General features: G+C 34.8%; 3 protein-coding genes and 1 long non-coding RNA gene across 12 annotated transcripts; 1 reads left to right on the top strand and 3 right to left on the bottom strand.

Moving 5' to 3' along the window:
* Positions 1-665: 665 nt before the first annotated feature.
* On the bottom strand, positions 666-2,009 carry LOC130810028 (uncharacterized). Its single transcript, XM_057675945.1, has 2 exons — positions 1,757-2,009; positions 666-1,380 (listed from the first exon to the last, which is right to left on the bottom strand). The coding sequence occupies exons 1-2, from the start codon at positions 1,928-1,930 to the stop codon at positions 859-861; spliced, it is 696 nt and encodes a 231-aa protein (XP_057531928.1). The 5' UTR covers positions 1,931-2,009; the 3' UTR covers positions 666-858.
* Positions 2,010-3,398: 1,389 nt separating this feature from the next.
* Positions 3,399-7,604, bottom strand: LOC130810027 (uncharacterized). Of its 3 annotated transcripts, none has more exons than XM_057675943.1 (3): positions 6,870-7,604; positions 4,906-5,259; positions 3,399-4,171 (listed from the first exon to the last, which is right to left on the bottom strand). In XM_057675943.1, the coding sequence occupies exons 2-3, from the start codon at positions 5,141-5,143 to the stop codon at positions 4,152-4,154; spliced, it is 258 nt and encodes an 85-aa protein (XP_057531926.1). In that variant the 5' UTR covers positions 5,144-5,259; positions 6,870-7,604; the 3' UTR covers positions 3,399-4,151. The 3 variants fall into 3 exon arrangements, with proteins under 3 accessions (XP_057531926.1, XP_057531925.1, XP_057531924.1); XM_057675942.1 differs by having other exon boundaries at positions 3,399-4,121; positions 6,870-7,587; XM_057675941.1 differs by having other exon boundaries at positions 3,399-5,259; positions 6,870-7,601.
* Positions 7,605-8,892: 1,288 nt separating this feature from the next.
* Positions 8,893-17,419, bottom strand: LOC130810025 (uncharacterized). 7 transcript variants are annotated; one of them, XR_009040979.1, is made up of 10 exons: positions 17,224-17,396; positions 14,675-14,859; positions 13,867-13,955; positions 13,611-13,674; positions 12,541-12,618; positions 11,543-11,619; positions 11,392-11,458; positions 11,207-11,314; positions 9,254-9,351; positions 8,893-9,048 (listed from the first exon to the last, which is right to left on the bottom strand). XR_009040979.1 is itself a non-coding variant. In XM_057675938.1 (9 exons), the coding sequence occupies exons 2-9, from the start codon at positions 14,744-14,746 to the stop codon at positions 9,322-9,324; spliced, it is 585 nt and encodes a 194-aa protein (XP_057531921.1). In that variant the 5' UTR covers positions 14,747-14,927; positions 17,224-17,419; the 3' UTR covers positions 8,893-9,321. The 7 variants fall into 7 exon arrangements, 5 of the variants coding, with proteins under 5 accessions (XP_057531921.1, XP_057531919.1, XP_057531922.1 ...); XR_009040980.1 differs by having other exon boundaries at positions 8,893-9,062; positions 14,675-14,851; positions 17,224-17,395; XM_057675938.1 differs by having other exon boundaries at positions 8,893-9,351; positions 14,675-14,927; positions 17,224-17,419.
* Positions 17,420-17,747: 328 nt separating this feature from the next.
* LOC130810024 (uncharacterized) lies at positions 17,748-19,858 on the top strand. Its single transcript, XR_009040978.1, has 2 exons — positions 17,748-18,399; positions 19,604-19,858. It is a non-coding gene; the product is annotated as an uncharacterized LOC130810024 (long non-coding RNA).
* Positions 19,859-19,935: the final 77 nt, after the last annotated feature.

The raw sequence follows: 19,935 nt of genomic DNA, 5'->3' as shown, positions 1-19,935 counted from the left end.
CAAAACCAACATATTAACTAGTTTCTTAAACCATAATACAAACTAAGCTTTGTGCTTATTAATTACTTCTTGTCCTTGACAGGAACCCAAAGTATCTAAATATTTATCAACTGAGCCTGAGCATAACTCTTGAATACAAGCAAAGTAGCAAGTGCAAATCAGTAACTTATGAGCAATTTAGATATGTAGGGAAGACAAGCATACAAAATGTAAAGAAAAAAAGCCAATTATGAACATCTTAAAATAAACCATTGATTTAAGTCACCAAAATAACTAAATTTTTAAGCGTACTTGGTATTGGAGTGGTTTCGGGATGCATGAGTGACCTCTTAGAAAGTTCTTAGGGTGAACACAAGTAAGGACAAAATGTGTCGAAAAATACTTATGTTGGTTTGTGGGGCTAGTCTACAATCATCATGGGTAGTGTAGGTCAGAGTGTTATAAGAATGTTACCGATAAGATTATTAGTTTAAACCTTATTTTACTTCGACTCGGGTACTAATGTCGGATACTGGTATGTGTCCAAGTGTTATTCAATTTTACAGCTAAAACGAAGTGTCTGAGTGTCATACCAATGTCCAAGCATCAAGAATTGGACATGAAACGTGAAGCAAAATGAAGAGTCCGAGTAACATAGTTTCAAACAACATTGAACATAAGTCCAGTTTTGTATCTGAATGTTTTTTCATTTCTATCCAAGTTTTACATTTTATTGATCTTAACTTGACCTTATTCATACTGTGTTATCGGTAAACTCGCACACTACACTATAGATGCCTACTTGGTGACGAATCTGCCGCCTCTGTACGCAACCAACTCTACTCTCTGACACCAAATTTGACAAAAGAATACGCAAAATCAGACTGTCTTGACATGTTTAGGAAACCCTTTACACCACGACCAAGATTCCGAAGGGGACTTGGGCAAGGGTGGAAGTAACAATGCTCTACGACACAGACCGAAAGGCCAGCCTTCACAGTGACAGAGTTCCTGTATGATTGCACGCCTCTTGAGTTCAGAACTATCCATAGCTTCCGAAACCCACCATCTATTCTCCGCAGAGTCTGGATCGTTCATGCTCGAACAGTGCGAGAAGTTGGTTCTCATCGAGAAAAAAGTGTCACAACCATCGACAGCAGTTGTAAAACACGGTGAGGAGAAGTGGCTATGGACAGACACAAAATCATCCATTTCTTCTTTGTTTTTACTGTTTTTGTGCTTCTGTGCAGAATGATCGTCGTGTGTGTGCTGCTTTGCAGTACTTACGAAGAGCTCTCCTGATGTTGGATGGATGAATGAGTAACTTTCTGTGCTCAGCAGGCTGCCTTTTCTTCTAAACTTGGCTTCCATTGCACGGGTTCGAATCATCGATACCACCAACTGCACATAAAACACCACCAAATCATCGATACCAGCATATTATCGGAGAAATACAAGGTGTACACACTCCATACGTCATAGAGATTTCATCCCAAAATTGTATGGCAATGGGAGAATAGGTGCCAATGACTTATATAGTGTACAAACTTATAAACCATCCAACAGTACAAGAAACCAGATACTTGTGATTGGTTTTCAAAGCCTAATTCAATCAGAGTTTATCATAGAAAACAAAGCAATAACTTTGATAACGCAAAACTGATAGAGTATATAACATACGATGGGGCTACAACCCACCAGGATATGTTATAAGTTCTATCATTGACTCTGATACCATGTTAAGGAACCAATTCAATCAAAAGTCTAAGCTATATACTTCTTGCACGTCTTGAAAATCAGCGACAGAGACTTCCTCGTCTTCTGGATTCGAGCAGGACATGTGACTCGGATAGCAGGAGTGACAACTCGAAAAGGGATCTTTCAATACCGAAAAGAACAACTTGCATCTCTTAGCAGAACGGGAAGGATGTTGTAGACAAAATATGGGCATTTTCAGGCAATGTAGATTAAATCATTGTGATACTATGAAAAATCAATTGGGTTCTAAGGATCATAAATCAGTATTGATTCAAACAATCTATTGAATAAAAATGTAACTGCTAGTCTTATTTATGTCATAATCTTACTAATGTCCTATACTTTGGTGTAAAGACAAAGTATTTAGTGAAAAGGATGTTTACTTAAAGAAAGTTTACCTGTTACGTTTTTCTTACCATTAATGTTCATTTAACAGCTTAAATTGCTTAAAAGCATGGCGGTTTATGCCGCTTGGTCAGATAGGCATTTGCCTAAGGCCCAGAGCTAGAAATAGGTTCAATATTTGAAAATTCCGATTACTAAAGTAGACAATGTAAAAAAATTTCACAGTTAGTTCTTTTATCAATTAAGAATATATGACACGTCTATATTTATAACAATAATTAGAAATATATAGGGGTATCGGGCACGTCTCTGTTATTTTGTCAAAAATACCCGATAAAATGCAGAATCAACCCTTTATAAAGAAGTTGCATTTCTTACAGTTTGTCTAGGACCCATAAATAAAAGAACGATACTACATAAAAGCTTATACGTTTGTTTTTCTTGGGACAGTTACTTCTAAGTTGGGTTGTAAATGTGTAATTTTCATCTCATTACTTGAAGGTAAAGTTAAAGATCATGCATTAAGACAATATACCTAACTACCACTTTGTGGTATTTCGTAAGAGTGTGACTCCATTAAAATGTTAAGTCATTAAAGATAATGTGTAAGACATTACCATTACAACCACCCCATAAAATTTTGATTCTTGACAATGACTTACCACTACAACTATCATATGTTAATTATATGTTAATCATATAGTTTATATGCAAACGAAATGGAGGTGCCATCAACAGTAGGCATGGTTATGGGTTGGGTTTGAGTCAGATCTGACTAGACATAGACCCATTTATTGTGAGTAGACTTGAATTTATGACTATTTTTGGACTCTAGGGTATATAATGTTGAGGAACCAACTCAAAAAGGATAAACATTGCATTTTGGTAACATTTAGAAGGCATTTTTCTTTTGTTACTTCAGCTCGTCTTGTATGAGACTGTCTCACATACTTATATAATTAGCTTATTTTTCTAATTTATTACTTTAAAATTATAAATAATCACTTTAGAAAACTAAATATACACGAATCTGCCCAATAAGATGGTCTTACCATGAGACCGTCTCATTTCTTTTGTAGGGAAGGAAATTGTTGAGTGCACTAAATTGCGAATTCCCTCCCCCTTAGATTTTAAACTTCTAGAATATATGTATGATTATTAAAATTAATTTTTTTTAGTTGATGATTAGTATCAGAACCAACAGTTCATTGGAATTTGACACCATGAAGCTGCCAATCACTTGTAGTTCTAGAAAACAAACTTCCCCTTTATCTAATGATACTTCATTTCCAGTCAAGAGGTTACAGACTCACGGGTTTAAATCTTAACCACCCTTTATTTAAAGTAAAATATTCAGCGCCAAGTATGAAAAAGGTCTATCTTGCATCTACACTTCTAGCTCAAAGGGCTCTCATGTAAAAGAACGTGTTAGAGTATATAACATATTTTGGGTCTCAACCATCAGCTTAAGCTTTTAGTTGAATTGATTACTCGACACTAATCTACAACTTCTCCCAAACTTGCATTGTTAATGGGCAAGCTAGCATATATTAGTAAACGTATCTGCAAAGTGCAAGTATTCAACCTGATATTTTCCAATCTTAATTCAATCTCAGTTCAAAAAACCACGAGATCGCACTCAAAAGGTCCTTAGAGCTTGGGCGCAAAACATAGGGCAAAGGCGCAAGCTTTTTGCAAGCAAGATGCACTTTTTATCTAAAAAGCATAAAATCAATTTTAAAACATATAATACTTAAAACAACATGACATTCATATTTTAGTAAATCAACTAGCTTGAAAATATTCATTTTCCTTGAGTCTTCCATCAAACAACATGGTTTGCCGTCTTCCATCCTTCCTCTAACCTTGAACATAATTTCTATGAGCGGAATACATTGAATAAGATGATCAAAAAGTTTTACAGTTATGAACCCTAAATCTCAAGAGCATTTGATTCATCAACACTTTTCATTCAACTGTGTTAAGGTATAACTTGTTGGTGAGCTTCATAAATGTGATATACAAAGTGATCTCAGTAACTGCACAAAAAAGTGTTAAATTGAGCCTTATCAATAGCTGCACAAAACTCCTGAAATAAACAACGTAAAAAGTTTCAGCTCGTCTTGTATGAAACCATCACACCATGAGATGGACCCATATAATTAGCTCAATTCTATAATTGATCACTTAATTGTAAATACATGGATCAACCTAATAGAGACGGTCTCACCATGAAACTGTCTCATTTAAGAATTTTCGAAAAAGTTTACATGGTCTAACGGTTAGACTATCGTATATGGCATGAATAGAAGTTGCTAATAGATTTCACAACTCCTTCCGCCCCTTTAAGATTGCCCCGAAACTTTGTAAAAGCTCTCAGATCAAGAAGTTTGGGGCGATATCTTTAGGTGACTGAGAGTATAAGCTAATGGGAAAAATGGTGTACTGTAAATAGACAAAATGTGAGTAAAAATGAGTAGTATTACAAACACAATTTTCAAACTCAACTGTTAAAAGAAGCATCAAAGAGCACACACTGTCAATGGGAAAGTGACTCAAAATCAGAGTCAAAGTCAACAACCCAGTATCCCGCACAAGTCATGATCTGGTGGGAGGAGGATAGCAGACAGATCATACCAGATTACCGGTGCCCCTCCAAGAAGTGGACAAAGGAAAGCGACTAATATAGTCATTTAGAAGACATCTTAAATTGTTGGGCTGTAAAAGAGATTAGGGACTGTATTTTGGCAATAACATCAATTTGTTGAGGTGGGCATTTAGATATAGAAATGTTCAAAGATTGAAGGCCTTCATCAAGCTTACCCTCAGATAATGCAATACATCCCAGCTTGTAAGCTTCCTCTGCAATCTCGGCATCATAAACTGAACATGGAACCGAGTTGCTGCTCTTAGCTCGAGGAGCGAGTTGTGTGGAAGCCTGTGCATATTCTAAAGCAGCTATGGCTGCATTTATCTCTGCCATGAGTGCATCTGGGGTTGCGGGAAGAAATTTTATAGTGTCAAATACACTCCACCCTACACTTCCATCTTTAGAACCCATATTATATACAATGTCAAGATGTTTTCATACAAGAACTGTTGATTGATTATGCTTTTAATCACCCAAATTATGCAATAACCCACTTTTGGGATTCAAGATTTGGTGTGTTTGAAATCCTGCAATGAATTATAGTGAATGGAAGTATATTAGCATAAAGAAATGGTTAGAATAGATAAGCACAAACACTTCTACTACAAGTATAACGACATGATGTAATTTAATCTTCCATTTTAATTAATATGAGAACTAAAAGCATTATTGTAGTACAACTAGGGGCGGATGCTGCGTGATGTCACTGAGGTCAGTTGACATCACTTAAATCTGAAATGAAGGAAAACTTATTAGACCCAGAGAATAGTATTGATTATCAAGTATTTTCTAATATGGGGATGAAAAACACCCATTTTAGAGCCAATATTTATATTCAATAAAAACAAAAACGTTCTACAACCCCAAAGCCATTAGTAGTTCCTATTTAGGCGAGGTTCAAAAGGTACACAACATCAACTACAAACCTGACGGCCCCATTGAACGCTACCAGGCTCGCCTTGTGGCCATAGTTGATATCAATTCCCTAGCCTAGACTACTTTGAAGCCTTTAGTCATGTAATCAAATCTTCAACGGTTTGTATTATTCTATCCCTTGTTGTCACTAATTGGTGGAATCTAACACAACTCGACATTAATGATGCCTTCTTGCAAGGCACTTTCGTTGATCAAAAATACCCCAACCAATCACCATTTTTGTCACCTTCGCAAAGCCATCGATGGCCTCAAGAAAGCTCCTCGTGTATGGTACACAGAGATGCACACTTATCTTCTTTCCCTAAGATTCACCAGTCTTAAGTACCTTGCTCTTACTCGCATTGACATTGAGTATGCTGTTAGCAAGCTCTCGCAATTCATGAATAAACCCACTAACCGCCCATTGGGCGTTATCTCAAAGGAACAACTACCCTTGGCTTAAACTTATCAAAACTTATCCTCAGTTGCTCAAACAGTCAGTAAATTGTGTGTTTTCACTGTGCACCAAGATGATCAGCTTGCAGATACGCTCACCAAATCCCTACACCATGACATGCATATGCTACTTATCAAGATTAGACTTTCCAAACGGGCGTCCATTTTGCGGGGGCATGTTAAGAAAACCACAACTACTCATGATCTTCCATGATCTTGAGCAGTTGGCTCTATTCAAGGGCTGCAATCCAAGGGCTTCTAGCATTGCTACTTTATTGTTACATTATTCTTGCTAAAACTATTATATATTTGTTAAATTAGGCTGAATTTATTGTTAATATTAGCTTGTAATCAGGAAAATACGAGATGCACATGTTCATAAGTATTTACAACTATATCGGTTGCAACCTAATCACTATGCATCTAGAATACTGTACATCTTAATCAATACTCAATACATTTTTAGAATATCTAAATTTTGTTTCGTTAGATTTTTCTAGATTCATATGTTTTAATGAAACTTTTTTAGATTACCTTTTTTTTTTATTTAACGTCGTAAGTCCAAGAAGATACCACCCAAAACGCAATGGAATGGAGAAGGGCTCCAATGACTTATAGTGCACACTAATTTTCATCAACGTGCATGATTAACAATTGGTAACAAAAAAAAAAAAAATAATAATAATAATAATAATAATAATAATAATAATAAAATAGAAGCTTGAATATTAGATAAAAGTGAAAAAAGAATGAGAAGAGAACTTACAATGAGAAAAGTGAGAGGCTAGACGGAGGAACAATAGGATTCCAGAAGCTGCCAATAATTCTTAGATAACTATACAACTCGTTTTGGTAATTGAATCACTATAATCTCGTTAATACTCGCTCTCGCTCAAAATATGATTATGATTATAGTTTCCAGAGAATGTTTCAACTGAATTGGCCTATTTTACCTCAAATTTGCCCCCTCTCAGTCTGTCTTACTAAATTTATCATAATTTCTATTTTTGATTAGAACTAACATATCACTATTTCTTCTATTTTCTCGTAAAATACCAATTTACCTGATTTCGGTATGAGTAGGCTTTAGGCTTGTTTAAAGTTGATTTGACCTGCTAGCCCGACCCCTAATCGAAAATAAATAAATTTGAAATTAATTGGATCAAAAATAACTCAAATTCATTTATTTTCAAAAAAGTTCAGATCGAATCAGCGGATTAAATTAGCTTTTGTAGGCCTATGTATGAGTTTTGATGGGCGGGTAACGGGTTGGCAATTGACCCGTTCACTACTCAAAATTCAGAAAGAATATAGAAATAGAATAGAAATACTAGTAATTTTTGGTTGTTGTTGTCATGTCTCATCCAACAACCTGAACGGCTTTATTTATTTGTTTTCTACTCTTAATAAACCGACCAACCATTGTCTACCACATCAACCTCATCCCACCCTTTTTTCAATTGATATAATCATTATTGGTGTGGATTTAATTATTGGATAATAATTCTAAATATATTACCAATGTGTCTAGAAATTTTCCCACTTTCCTTTATTATACACATTTAATTAAATTTAATCACTTTTATATTTGTTTATAACTAATATTTTCATTTCATCATATTTATATATTTCTCTCATTTTTCTATAAAATACAGGTAAATTTATTTTTCTTAATTTCCTATCGAATATCAAAAATGTAAATTTAGTGGGGCAAAGAAAATACATAATCAATCATTAGTGCTCCACATTTTGACTTCACTTTTGCTTGCTAAATCAAACTTTTAATTATAAAATACAGACTAATAATAACTTATACAAGCAATCTTATAAAATACTCTCTTCGATTCATATGATGTACTGATAAAACAAACACATTAGGGTCTAAAGTTTCAATCTTTATCCCTAGAATACACCCAAGACCAATGACAAGGATGTTCAATGCAAGTAAACAACACTTCAATAATAAGCAATGAGAAACAATAAGAAAGAAAGCAAAATCAAAGACACAAGATTTACGAGGTTCACCCCAATGTGGGCTACGTCCTCGGTGGTGGTTAGCTTGCTTGATTATGTGAAGAAACAATAGAGTTCTCAAGAACTCTTACAAAGAAGTATTACACTTAGAGAAGATAAAGAAGATGGGTTTGTGTTTAGCTAGGGTTTGAATCAACATTGAAGTGAGTATATGAGACTCCTATTTATAGTAGTAGCCGTATACCAATGGTTGGGCAAAGGCCTTCATTAAAACATTCCCGTAAAACTTATCGCGCAAGAAAACAGAGTGCATTCTGGACCCTCGCTCGACCGGTCGAGCGAAATGGCCTTGGTCGAGCGGTTTGTATTCCAGTCGAGCAGCAGATCAAAATGCTCACTGATCTGGTTGAGCCAACTGGCTCGGTTGAGCATGCCACAGTGTGGGTCGAGCGGCTCATCAGAAAGTCTATAATGACTCCCGCATCATCATACACACACATACACACATCCACACACCACCAACTTCATCATACACCATTGGTGTACTCAAAGTCACACCAAAACTCCAACATGTACAAATTTTAATGAAGAAACAAATAGATGATACTGAAAATTAGCAAGAAATAGTAAAGGACACTTAAAAGACGATTATTACACAATCGTGCAAAATAAGTGGGACAAACATAGAAGAAAAGTAAATATTGAATGCAAATTATATTGGACAAATGGAAGTCTTAAAACCTTTTAAAATACTTAGTAGTAATAGACAGAAATGATCAACTGCACATCATTTGGTGCAGGCAACAAGTTTCCGATTGACGACAATTAACCTACAAAGCTGGTTTGTATAAAGCTTCGATATCGAGTGTTGAGTAGAAACAATTTCATTCTTACAGTTCCATAGAGGTAATCCACGGCATCACTACTCTCGCAATTGACATGACTCGGGATAATCTTAATAGTTCCTCGATCTGTCAAAACAGATCTGAAAAAGTGTGATCGACTGAGCTAGTTGGGATGCCGTGGTAAACAAAGGTTGAACATCGTTATAATTAAATGAATTACAGAAATATTGGAGGTTAAATATCAGCTTCCCAGGAGCTGAAAACACTCCTGAAGAGGTTCAACTGTTCAAGCATACTACTAAATATTTTCTCTCTAAGAATGTTCCTTTACCTATAACAGATAAATACTAACTTCTTCCACATCTTCCTCTTCTAACAGTTTTGATGACCCTGCAGAGATCAGCCTAATCTTGCTTCCCTTTTGAGTACCTGTACCAAGATTGGAAGGAACAGGGTAAGCCACAACACCAACAATAACAAAGCTTCAATCTCAACATATGGAGTCCGCTAAATGAACAAAACAATCAATGTGAGGGATCATCGGTGACAGATTATTTTTTAGTTGACCAATACTAAGGGGGTGTTTGACAAATGGCTATTGGTTTTTTTAATGGGCTAGTTTTACCTACTGGAAGTGTTTGGCTTTTAAGCCAGCTGGATAAATCAATTGTAAGGAGATGTTGGGTAAATTATTTATTGATTGTTGGTAGTTTATTAAAGAAAAAGTGCATCAATAAGCCAAAAGCCAATTAAAAAAGTCAATCAAGTTAGCTTTTTCATTTTGGCTTAGAAGTCAGCTGGCTGAAAAGCCATTTACTAAACATCTCTAGAACTAATCTTAAAAACAAAACCAATTCCAACGATCATATATATATATATATATATATATATATATATATATATATATATATATATATATATATATATATATATATATATATATATTCTCATTGGTTCGATACTAATAGGAGTAAGATATACGATAAGAGCATAATGCACATCAGAATCAAGTATATAATGCTAAGACACTTGGTTATTTTGCACCTTGTCTCACCCAAACAGCAAAGAGATGGGAGGACTTATGCATCACCCAAAAAATTATCCATCCAACATGATAACACACCCCAAAAATAATAACTGAAAGGCATTTGACGTTTAAATAGTAATCATAAATGTGAACTTAATTATTTTAAGAATATCTATTGTTCAATAGTTAAGAGCTTGGCTTCAAAAATGCATCTAGGCATAACAACCTTGGCAAAGGGGGTAATTGGAACAAAGTGATTATTTTTTTTAAATTAGGAGCAAAGTAAGCATTAATTTCAATCACCATAATTAACAATAATTTATTAATTAGGATTCATTAACAAATACTCTAACTTGTTAACGAGACAATCAACCATAATACTTAATAACTATAATATCAATTCACAATCATTTGTTTCCTTACTTAAGATATCTCATTCACCAAGATGTAATTTTGTGATCTCATGTAATCTTCCTAATCCTACATAAATTTCTAAGTTGTACTACCTACATTGATTCAATCAATACAATAAACACTTAAAAAAGTTACATGGTATCAAGAGATTTTATTGTTTTCCACGTTTCCCCATCCCATCCCACTCCCTCATCATCAATGGTGGGTAGTGATTTTATCACTCCCTAAGTCCCAACTTAGCCATTTCCTCCAAAACCCTCTAAAATGATTGTTCAAAACCCTATCTTACCCATCATGGTGGTAGTGTAAATCACTCTCAAACTAGCCATCATAATCTACAATCTCACACAACGATGGTCGATAGAACTCATCATTACCCATCATGCTACATGACAGTACAATTCTATTAAACTAGGAAGTGGCCACTAAATGGCAAACAGAAAGCATTGAGATTTCACCAGACTTGAATATCTACAGAGTCTCTCCACATATTCTACAAGACTTAGCTAATGATTGGTTGTGCTCGTCATGAAGATGGATTTACAAAAGATACTTCTATATAGCTAGGCAGGACATTTTTCTCAAGCAAGCTTTTCTTTTGCACAGCTAAAGCAGGCAAGCTAGCAGAGTCAGGAAAACAGAGAGATCAACCAAACAAAAATATCAATGGATCAGCTGTAAGAGTGAGCAATGCCATATGTATAACAACTTGAATTTGAGCATTGTAATTAACACTTTCAAAATTTTTTAAAAGATTATTTGAAAAGGCGGACTAGATTCATCAACTGTGCCTATATGGCACAATGAGCAAAAATGTAAAGTGGGAATTAGCAGAAGAGGTACCTCGTCAGCAAACTTTATCAAGATAGTGGTTCTTGGCCGCAACTGCCCTTCCACTGGAACAAAATGAGCAGTTACAACTGCTGGGAAACCCGCATTGTCCAAGACACCCTTCATTGGATAAAATAGGTTAGTAATGTTTTCAATTTGTAGTAAACTAGTCATCAAATAAGCAAAGGACTTCATACCCTCACTATACCAGCAACAAATGCACCGCAGTTGAATGTTCCCATATCTTTTGGTATAGATATAAACCTGAAGTCGCCAGAGAAATTATTAATGTAGGGACCACAAGAAAGATGGAACAATTCATAAGCAGAAAAAAAATACATATAGTACCTGTTCACGAGGAGCTCTTTCTCGCTGATCATATATTCATCTTCATGTTCAGTTCCCTTCTCAAGTGAGTCAGCAACCTACCGTTGATGAAACAAAATGCAGAAAGTTGGAAAACAAGAAACATTACAACAAAATACATGCATGTCATACTTAAACCATTAAACTTATGCAAAACAAAGAAGCCTGTCCTCCATGATCACTGATTCTATATTGCTATAAAATGTTGGGTGCCAATTGCACAAATCAAATTTAAAAAAAATGGCACCACTTAGCTCACCTAACTCCCTGGCAATGATTGTATATAAATATCTTGAAACACTTGGAAAATTTAGTATTGATCTTGGCCTACATCTAAGGCTAAATGAAAATTCTATATGATCTCCATCAAACCAACATTACTTAAATAGGTAAAAATATAATTTGAAATAAAGATAAGGAGAAGAGCTTGGACTAGGAGATTTTGAAGATAAGATGAAATAGAACCAACTATATAAGCTTGGGACTTTGATCATGTGTAGTGACAACCACAAGATGCAAATCAACACATGTCAAGTGCTACCAAATTTGGTACCTAACGTGGTGTATGGTCCTAATTTGCAAATCGTTTTTGCTAGATTAGCAAAAAAGAAAATGCACCCCTTACATTTGCCAATTGGCAGAATATGATTTGAAAGGAGGTTATCAAATCAAACAGGGAACACTGCAGTCTATCATTTAGTAAAATTACAAAAAAAAAAATATAAGCTACATCACCAAAACAAGCAAAACTTTTACAGAACCAAAACAGGAACACCTGTGAGTAAACAAATACCAAAACAATGTAGCATTCTATTATATTTAATGTTGTCATATGCATCCTCCACCACCACTCCCCCACCCCCCCCAATACGTTAGGCAAAGAACTCTAAGCAAAGGAGAACCATTTTACACCACAACCACATTCAAATCAGAAAGGATTCCAAGCTTCAAGGTTATATGAGATAATGAGAAATACAAACCTTCCCAAATAACACCTTCCAAACAGTGCTGTGTACAAAAGATAGAATTCCAAGCAAGCGAGTCTCCCTTCTGTTTCCCTGCAATTATTCACATATTAAAAGCATTAATGTACTAGGAGAGTTCATATCAATTTTGTATACTTTTATTAAAAACTATTTGACAAAAAATTCTAGGATGTTGATTTTATCTTATTATACAGCAAGGTTTATATAAATCAAACAAAAAATAAAATTTGTAAGGAATTGCGATTATATGGAGCGCATAAAACGCAAACATAGAGTGAATGTGAAGCGCGTTTAAGGTGGGTATACTCATGATGGGTATACCTATTTAGGTATAGTGAGTGGGGATGGGTTTGAATACATACCCAGGTGAGCAGGCGTGGGCATGAAAATTCTACTTGTATGGGTATAATACCCCTGCCCGCCCATTTTTCCATCCCTACTCTATCTCTACTGACATTAAATTTTAAAGATAAATAATACCTAAATAGATAGTAGTACACTGAATTAAGAAAGACAGCAACAAGATTTAATCTTATGACACTGTCTAGTCGCACCAGATATTCATTTCTCACAAGGTTGGGACAACAAATACCCAGTTAATGCGACTATGCATTTGTCTAATTTACATATCATGAGAAAGATAAAAAAATCTCAGCATACGAGAGTAGGTCATAGTCACTAGTCTTCACAAGGGTTAAGAAGCTACGTATATGCGGATTCCAAAATAAGCACCTTTAACGACCAAATCCATTTCCTAGGTTTGAAACCAAACCCACAAAATACATTCTTGACCTGGAAACTAAGCAATTCTCTTCAGTTCTTTCTGGTCTATTTTTTCAAGTCTTGGTTAGTTTTAAAAATATTGAAATTACATTGGAGAATAAGAAGAGTATTAATTGCTCTTTTGTCCCATTAGTTTGTCCCATGTGAGATCTTTTGTTGTCATAATGGGGAAAGGTATAGAGGAGGGAGGGTGCATCTTGCAATTAGAGAAAGACAAAATAAAATTAACGTAACACTTAATGAAATTCAAGAACAAAAAGTACAGCGAAATCATGCAACACCTTTTCCCTGTGACAGAGAAGTTCCAAAACTCGTGCTCCAACAGCATATCCCGCATCCTCTAGCCTGCACGAAGATTTACCAGGATTGTTAAGCTAAAGGAACAGAAATGCTAAGTGTTAACTGTAACACTTTTAATTTCAGCAGAAAGGTCACAAAATGATGTTTTGGCAACCAACTATATGATCCTTTAGCACACCTGAAGCAAGTTAGAAACAAACAGGGCTACCTATTAGTAAGTATTATGCAACATTTCACCTTCGTTCTAGTTCAGCAATATTGTCCACCTGGGTCTGATTATATTGTACAAGCTCAGAAAACAAAAAGGTGAAGGCACTTAAGCTGACCTGCAAGAGTAGAATGAACCATTATATGATTTCAAATACCTAAAATAACAGAAATTGAAAAGATATGTTAATGAAGATTTTTATCATTTCCAATGGCGTCAAATATTTATAGTTCTACGGTTTTGGATTGTGATGGACTACTTAAAATGCTCGCTATATTTTGTACACCTTTTATTCAAGTGAAGCTCCAAATGGTGTTTTTTAAATCAAAGTCAATCAGAAACAACATCTTTGTTAATAAAAGGCTAAAGTTGTCTACATCCGACCCCTACCTACTCCGCTTAAGCAAGAGCCACTTTAATGGCAATCGAACTGTGATGTTATTGTGAGACCACTATCTAACACTCCCTCTGTCCAAGCCTATGCGTCCCATTTTTTGACAATCTTCACCTATCACTCTTAATTTGTATGGTACTCTAATAATCAAGTGAGATCTTGTGCAATTCATCTCAACGTAAAGATTATAAATATCACATTATTATAATGTTTAATTATGTTAAGTTAGAGATATAAAAGCTTGAATAAGTGCATTGGCATGTGTACCAAACTAAATGGGACACATAAGGAGGGACGGAGGAAGTAAGTAATTAAGATTTCACCAAATGAACACCAAGTTGAAAAAAAATCGAAAAGAGAGAGTGATAATATATTCAGAATAAAGAAATCAAAATTAGGGGATACAAAAAAAGGTCATGTTCTAAGATAGAAAATAAAAGCACCTCTTGTTTCCCTTTGCTTAATGGTTTGTCAAGAACGTTTGTGTATTGTTTGATCTTCCCCGCTCCAATCATGGTGTTCTCTTCCTCAAACTTGCTTCACTCAATTAATATGTTGTAATGAATCCGGTGAAGCTCTTCTAAATAATGCCTTCAATACAGAATAATGAATGCCTTTTCCTTCAAAACTTTCACAAATGTTGATTTAATTACAGAACTTGCTCAAATGAATTCCATTAAGTTAGTACATGGCAAGCTGTAAATATACACACCAACAATGAATAGTTTACTACGTATTGTCATACAGTGAGAAACAGAGAAAAACAGTAAACCTTGGACTTTGGTTCCAACAAATTCAAATTCCCAATTGTCAAATATCAACAGTTAGTGATCAAGTCATTGGTTCATAAAAACCAAATCATATCTTCGCAATACCCAATTAAAATCTTTTCAAAAATAATGAAAATGAACACAAAAATTGAAAAGGGTGACACACACACACCAAAGATCAAAACTTGAGGTTAAAATGGTTGTCTATGGTGCGTATGAAGACAAGAACCAAAATATGCAAGTATGAAATGAATAGCAAAAATAAACAAAGCAATAATCAACACAAGTTCTTAAGGTGGATCACCAAATAAAGGCTACGTCCACCATACCTAGCTAAGATTGTAGAAGTATTAATGTATTTAAAGGACAAAAAGCTATACAATGAGAAGTTGGCTTACTTAATAACCTGGGATATGTAGGAGACTAGTACTTATAGTGGAAGATATGGCAATACAATTGAGAGGCAAAATGTTGTTGGCACAACGTGCTCGTACTCAGGGTGCTAGTTCGAGCACACCTGACAACTTCTGGTCTACTAGCTTGCTTCATCAATGTGTGCCAACATTCCCTACTCACCCAATGCACTCCCTAAACTAGTCTTGGCTCTATTGCATGTATTTCTTTCCACGGCTTAAACCAACTAATAAAGGAACAACCATTTCGCACTAAGATTATCCCTTCCATTCAATCCCAAGTGAGCACTTGGTCCTTCCCTTACCATACTAACGCACTTAATTAATTATTTTAATTAAGTCTGAACCAAGTCACCTATAATCATAACAAAAATAAATTGACATTTATTGAAAAAATAAAGAAGGGCCAAAACGAAACCTAGAACGCCCCCAAATTTGTTCTCTCCTTCAACCTCATTCTCTCTAGCTCCATTTCATTTTCCATCGACTTCCACTTAACCTATAATGTGTTTGTTACTGCCCAAAACCTGTGCATTCTCAACAATTAATCTTCAAGTTTTTCACATAACCCAACAATTTCTCATTTATAACAGACTAAATATAATGCAAAGTGAAATGAAAGCCTCAAAGAGGTTTAACAATGAAAAACAAATGAAAAATATAATACAAAGATGAACACAAGTGTATATGAGGTATCTTGGATACCTCCCCCTCAAATGTAGTTTATTATATTGAATTCAACAATTACAAGTATAATAAACCTCTCCTTTTCTTGAGAACAATCTCTCAAGATCACAAATACTAAAGCAAAGTAAAACACTCTCAAGTTTTTAACAATGCAATAGTCCTCTCAACAATATGTGTGTTTTTGTGGTGAATGTTACTATGAGTGATGAATCCTATTTATAGGCAAGGTATTCATCACTCTTAGTATTCCCTCATAAATCACCATAAACTCACATGTAACATCCCAATTAACATTCTAATTAATTATGACAATAAACATTACAATAAACAATAGAGTAATGCACCACATTATTGCATAGCCACTACAAATTCTGACAAAAAACAGGATCCAATGTAGTCTGCTCGACTACCGCTCGACCGGGCACTACATCGCTCGGTCGAGCGAGCTTCCGGTGAAGCTACTAACTTGTTCTAGACATTCTGCTCGACCGAGCCAACACCGCTCGACCGGTCGAGCTAGGTACTGCTCGATCGGGCCACTCACAGTCTGCTTTTTTCCTTGTTGCTTTGATCAAGCAACTTTCATCGACCGTTCCAAACCTTAAACCACCCATATTCGACACATCTTTATCTACCCTCTCCAAAGTACAAGACAAACCATGTTCGATTATATGTTTAAAGTTAACCCATCATTAAGATTATTGGCACTTGCTCTAACACAAAGAATCAAGGGCCAATCAATAACATCTATCAATGGCAATAACAAACAACTATCAAATTCTAGATCCTTAACGATGTTCCAAAAGAAAGCAAAATCTACTAAAAAGCAAAACCTCAAATTGTAACTTGTAGGAGTAAGACAAGGATCCATTGACATTCACACTCAAATTGAACAGGAAAAAACAGCAATTACCTACAACAATTTGGCTGAAACTTGTCATTCTGCATACTGATACAGATAATGTTGGTTGAAACTATAATTATAAAGGGGAATATTAAAAAAATAAAAATCCCCATCCCCATCCCCATCCCTAGAAATTATAATATGGGAAATCAGGAAAGCATGAAATTGGAATGTTTATCAAGATTTTACAAAAAGACTAAAAATGAGAGTAGCCTCACCGCCGGAAGTGGGAAGAAATCGTAGGGAGAGGAATCAGGAAGCAGGATGATTGATCAAGGTGAGGTGACTTCCGTCTCGCCGTGGCCCTTTTGGAGAATGCCGATTAATCTTGTTACTATTAAAACAAACTACATTTACTAGTTACTTGAGGATATACTCTAAGAAAGATTGAACCTTTTTTATAAAGAAAAAAAAAGTTCTGGAAATTTTAATTTGTCAAAATAAGTGTCTTTAGGCATATTTTAAGGACAGATTTATTCGTTCTTAGTTTATTGTTACCAACAGCGAACAAAGAGGAACAACGTCATAATATTTTAAAGGACAAAAGAAAATTGAAATAAAGTTTGTTCGCTGTTGTCTGTTGATAAACAACAAACTAACTATTTATTATTTTTTGTCCCCTTAGACGTTATGATATTATCTCTCTGTAACATTTGGGAAATTATTAATATTTAGAATTGGGAACTTAAAATAAATATTAAGATTAGAATTTTATTGGATCAAACCTAGAAGGAATGAGAAGTGGTATTGGACTTAGGGATACCCAACATAATAATTCTTTTATTATACCTTGATATTTTATTTTATTTATCCCCTAAAAATCGATTATCTTTCCCTTACATGTACTACTCAACACCATCTTCTTCAATACTACTTTTCAAAGCCCAATTTCATGAGTTTTAAGAACTAAAACAACAATGACTTCCTTCTCAAGCCATTCAAACCTTTCCCTCTCATTCCTATCCTTCTTTGTCTTCAATTTTCGAAGGAAAGCAAAGTCCTAATCCATCTTCTTTATTTGATTTTCGAAGCAACAAGGCCCTAATCCATTTGATTTTTGCCTCTGATTTTCGAAGAAACAAGATTCTTCTTTCTCTTCCTCTGATTTTTGATAGAATGAAACAAGTATAGTCCTTTTTGAGTTCCTTTCCTCTTTGCGTTTCTGTGTAGCATCAATTATATTAATTTTTTAAATTCATTTTCGTTTTTTTCTTTTGAAATTTTTGAAATTTCGAGCCCTTGGTCTTCAAATTCTGCCGAAAATAAGGGAAAGCCAAAATCAATTTATGTTGCCTCTGAATTCTGCCAAAAATGATGAAATCGAATTCAATTTTGCTTCTGTTTTAATTGTGTGCCAAATCTTTATTTTACTTCTGATCCTTGCCGTAAACAAGGTCCACTTCTTTCCTCCTTTTCTTTTTTTATATTATTTGGTTTTATTGTTGTTTTGTTTTTCTTCTTTGTTGTTGGGATAACACTATGAAATTAATAACTGATTCTTGTGAATTTTATTTCATTATGATACCTAATATTAGTGCTCATTAAGATCTTGTAGTCTCATGGAAGGATGTGATCTCAAGAATTAGTGTGGGTATGCTTATTCATATTAGAGTAGATGGAATTTTTTTATGTTTAATATTGAATTGGTGGACTTATAGTTTGTAGGGTATAATACTTATCTCTATGGTTGATTAGATGTGCATATTGGAGGAAAATGATTGTAGATAAATAAAATTAGATAGCTTAGTTGAGAAATAATTAAAAGTGATTAAAGAAGGGATAATTGGTATTCTTGATTGAATTATGCGATTCTTGGAAGTATTGTTAACGGTGAGTTAAATGTTTGTTTTACTTGTGATTGGAAATACAAAGGAAAATCATGAAGGTTGTTAATCCTGAAGAGAAATTGACAATTATAGGTCATGGTTATAAAATCTTGATGGAAAATCGGGAGATTAGAATAAAACATGTGAGATTTAAATGATTCGAAATATTAGAATAAAATCTTGGTTACGCTACGATCTTAGGAGGAGATGTAATAAAGTTATATGTTAGTATTAAGTATCGAATGCCCTTTGGTGATTATGTGTATTGTTATGCTACTGGAGACGATTTCTCGGCGGAACCATTCTAGCTGATATCTGCAAATCGAACCCAACTCTTTGAAGCGTCGTCTTTGGTGAGTAGTAGCAGTCCCTTAAAGGGTCTGATCAGACTACATTTCTTGAACAAAATTTTTACTAAAGCACTTTTAAAATTGAAAATTGTTAAGACAAATGTTGTTGTGAATGCTTATGTTGATATTATGATATGGTCAATGAATCAGGCTTGCGAGCTGGTCATTGACGGAGTTGAGGAACATTGTTCCCTTCTCCCTGTTTTTGAAGCGAGTTGTCATTCAAATTTTGACTAGCTTCACCCGAGAGCGACATAGCCTTAGAGCTATGCGGCACCTCTCAAACTAGACTCCCTGTGCGCACATAGATCTAGGAAACTGATGTTGCTTTTAAATCTTTGTTTGGAAATTACTGTGTTTTGTTGTTTTGGATTGTTACTTCATTCAGTTTAATCTGACCTTCTGTTGTTTCCAATTTTTAGTTTGTTACAGATCCGAACCAGTCGGGAATGATGGATTAGCGGAGTTGATTAGAGTTTCCGAGGATGTTATAATGAGCTGAGCACGTTAGAGTTTTGCAGTTTTGTACTAAGCTTTGGTAATATATTAGTCTAGACTGTATTGGTTATGTAGGACTTTTATAGAAACTTTTATGATTAATTTATGTATTAGATAGATGTTTGGATTGAGAATTAGCTGATTTAGTTATGATTTAGAACTAAAGACTCTTTGCGCAAGTTTTGGGATTGAGATTCGAGGTTCTTGGGAAGCAAACCCCGTGATGACCCTGTTTACTTAGTCAACGGTAAGTCGG

Source organism: Amaranthus tricolor, chromosome 4, assembly GCF_026212465.1.
Source record: "Amaranthus tricolor cultivar Red isolate AtriRed21 chromosome 4, ASM2621246v1, whole genome shotgun sequence".
NCBI lineage: Eukaryota > Viridiplantae > Streptophyta > Magnoliopsida > Caryophyllales > Amaranthaceae > Amaranthus > Amaranthus tricolor.
This window is presented reverse-complemented; position numbering and strand designations above follow the sequence as displayed.

Bases quoted from the DNA above. Each gene is read 5' to 3' on its own strand.
- LOC130810028 (XM_057675945.1), bottom strand. From the start codon at position 1,930: ATGCCCATATTTTGTCTACAACATCCTTCCCGTTCTGCTAAGAGATGC. The intron at 1,381-1,756 runs GTATATAGCTTA...TTTTATGTGCAG, and splicing joins ATTTTCAAGACGTGCAAGAA to TTGGTGGTATCGATGATTCG.
- LOC130810027 (XM_057675941.1), bottom strand. From the start codon at position 5,143: ATGGGTTCTAAAGATGGAAGTGTAGGGTGGAGTGTATTTGACACTATA.
- LOC130810025 (XM_057675938.1), bottom strand. From the start codon at position 14,746: ATGATTGGAGCGGGGAAGATCAAACAATACACAAACGTTCTTGACAAA. The intron at 13,675-13,866 runs GTGAAATGTTGC...ATCTTCGTGCAG, and splicing joins ATTGCTGAACTAGAACGAAG to GCTAGAGGATGCGGGATATG. The intron at 11,459-11,542 runs GTACTATATGTA...TGGCGACTTCAG, and splicing joins AAAGAGCTCCTCGTGAACAG to GTTTATATCTATACCAAAAG.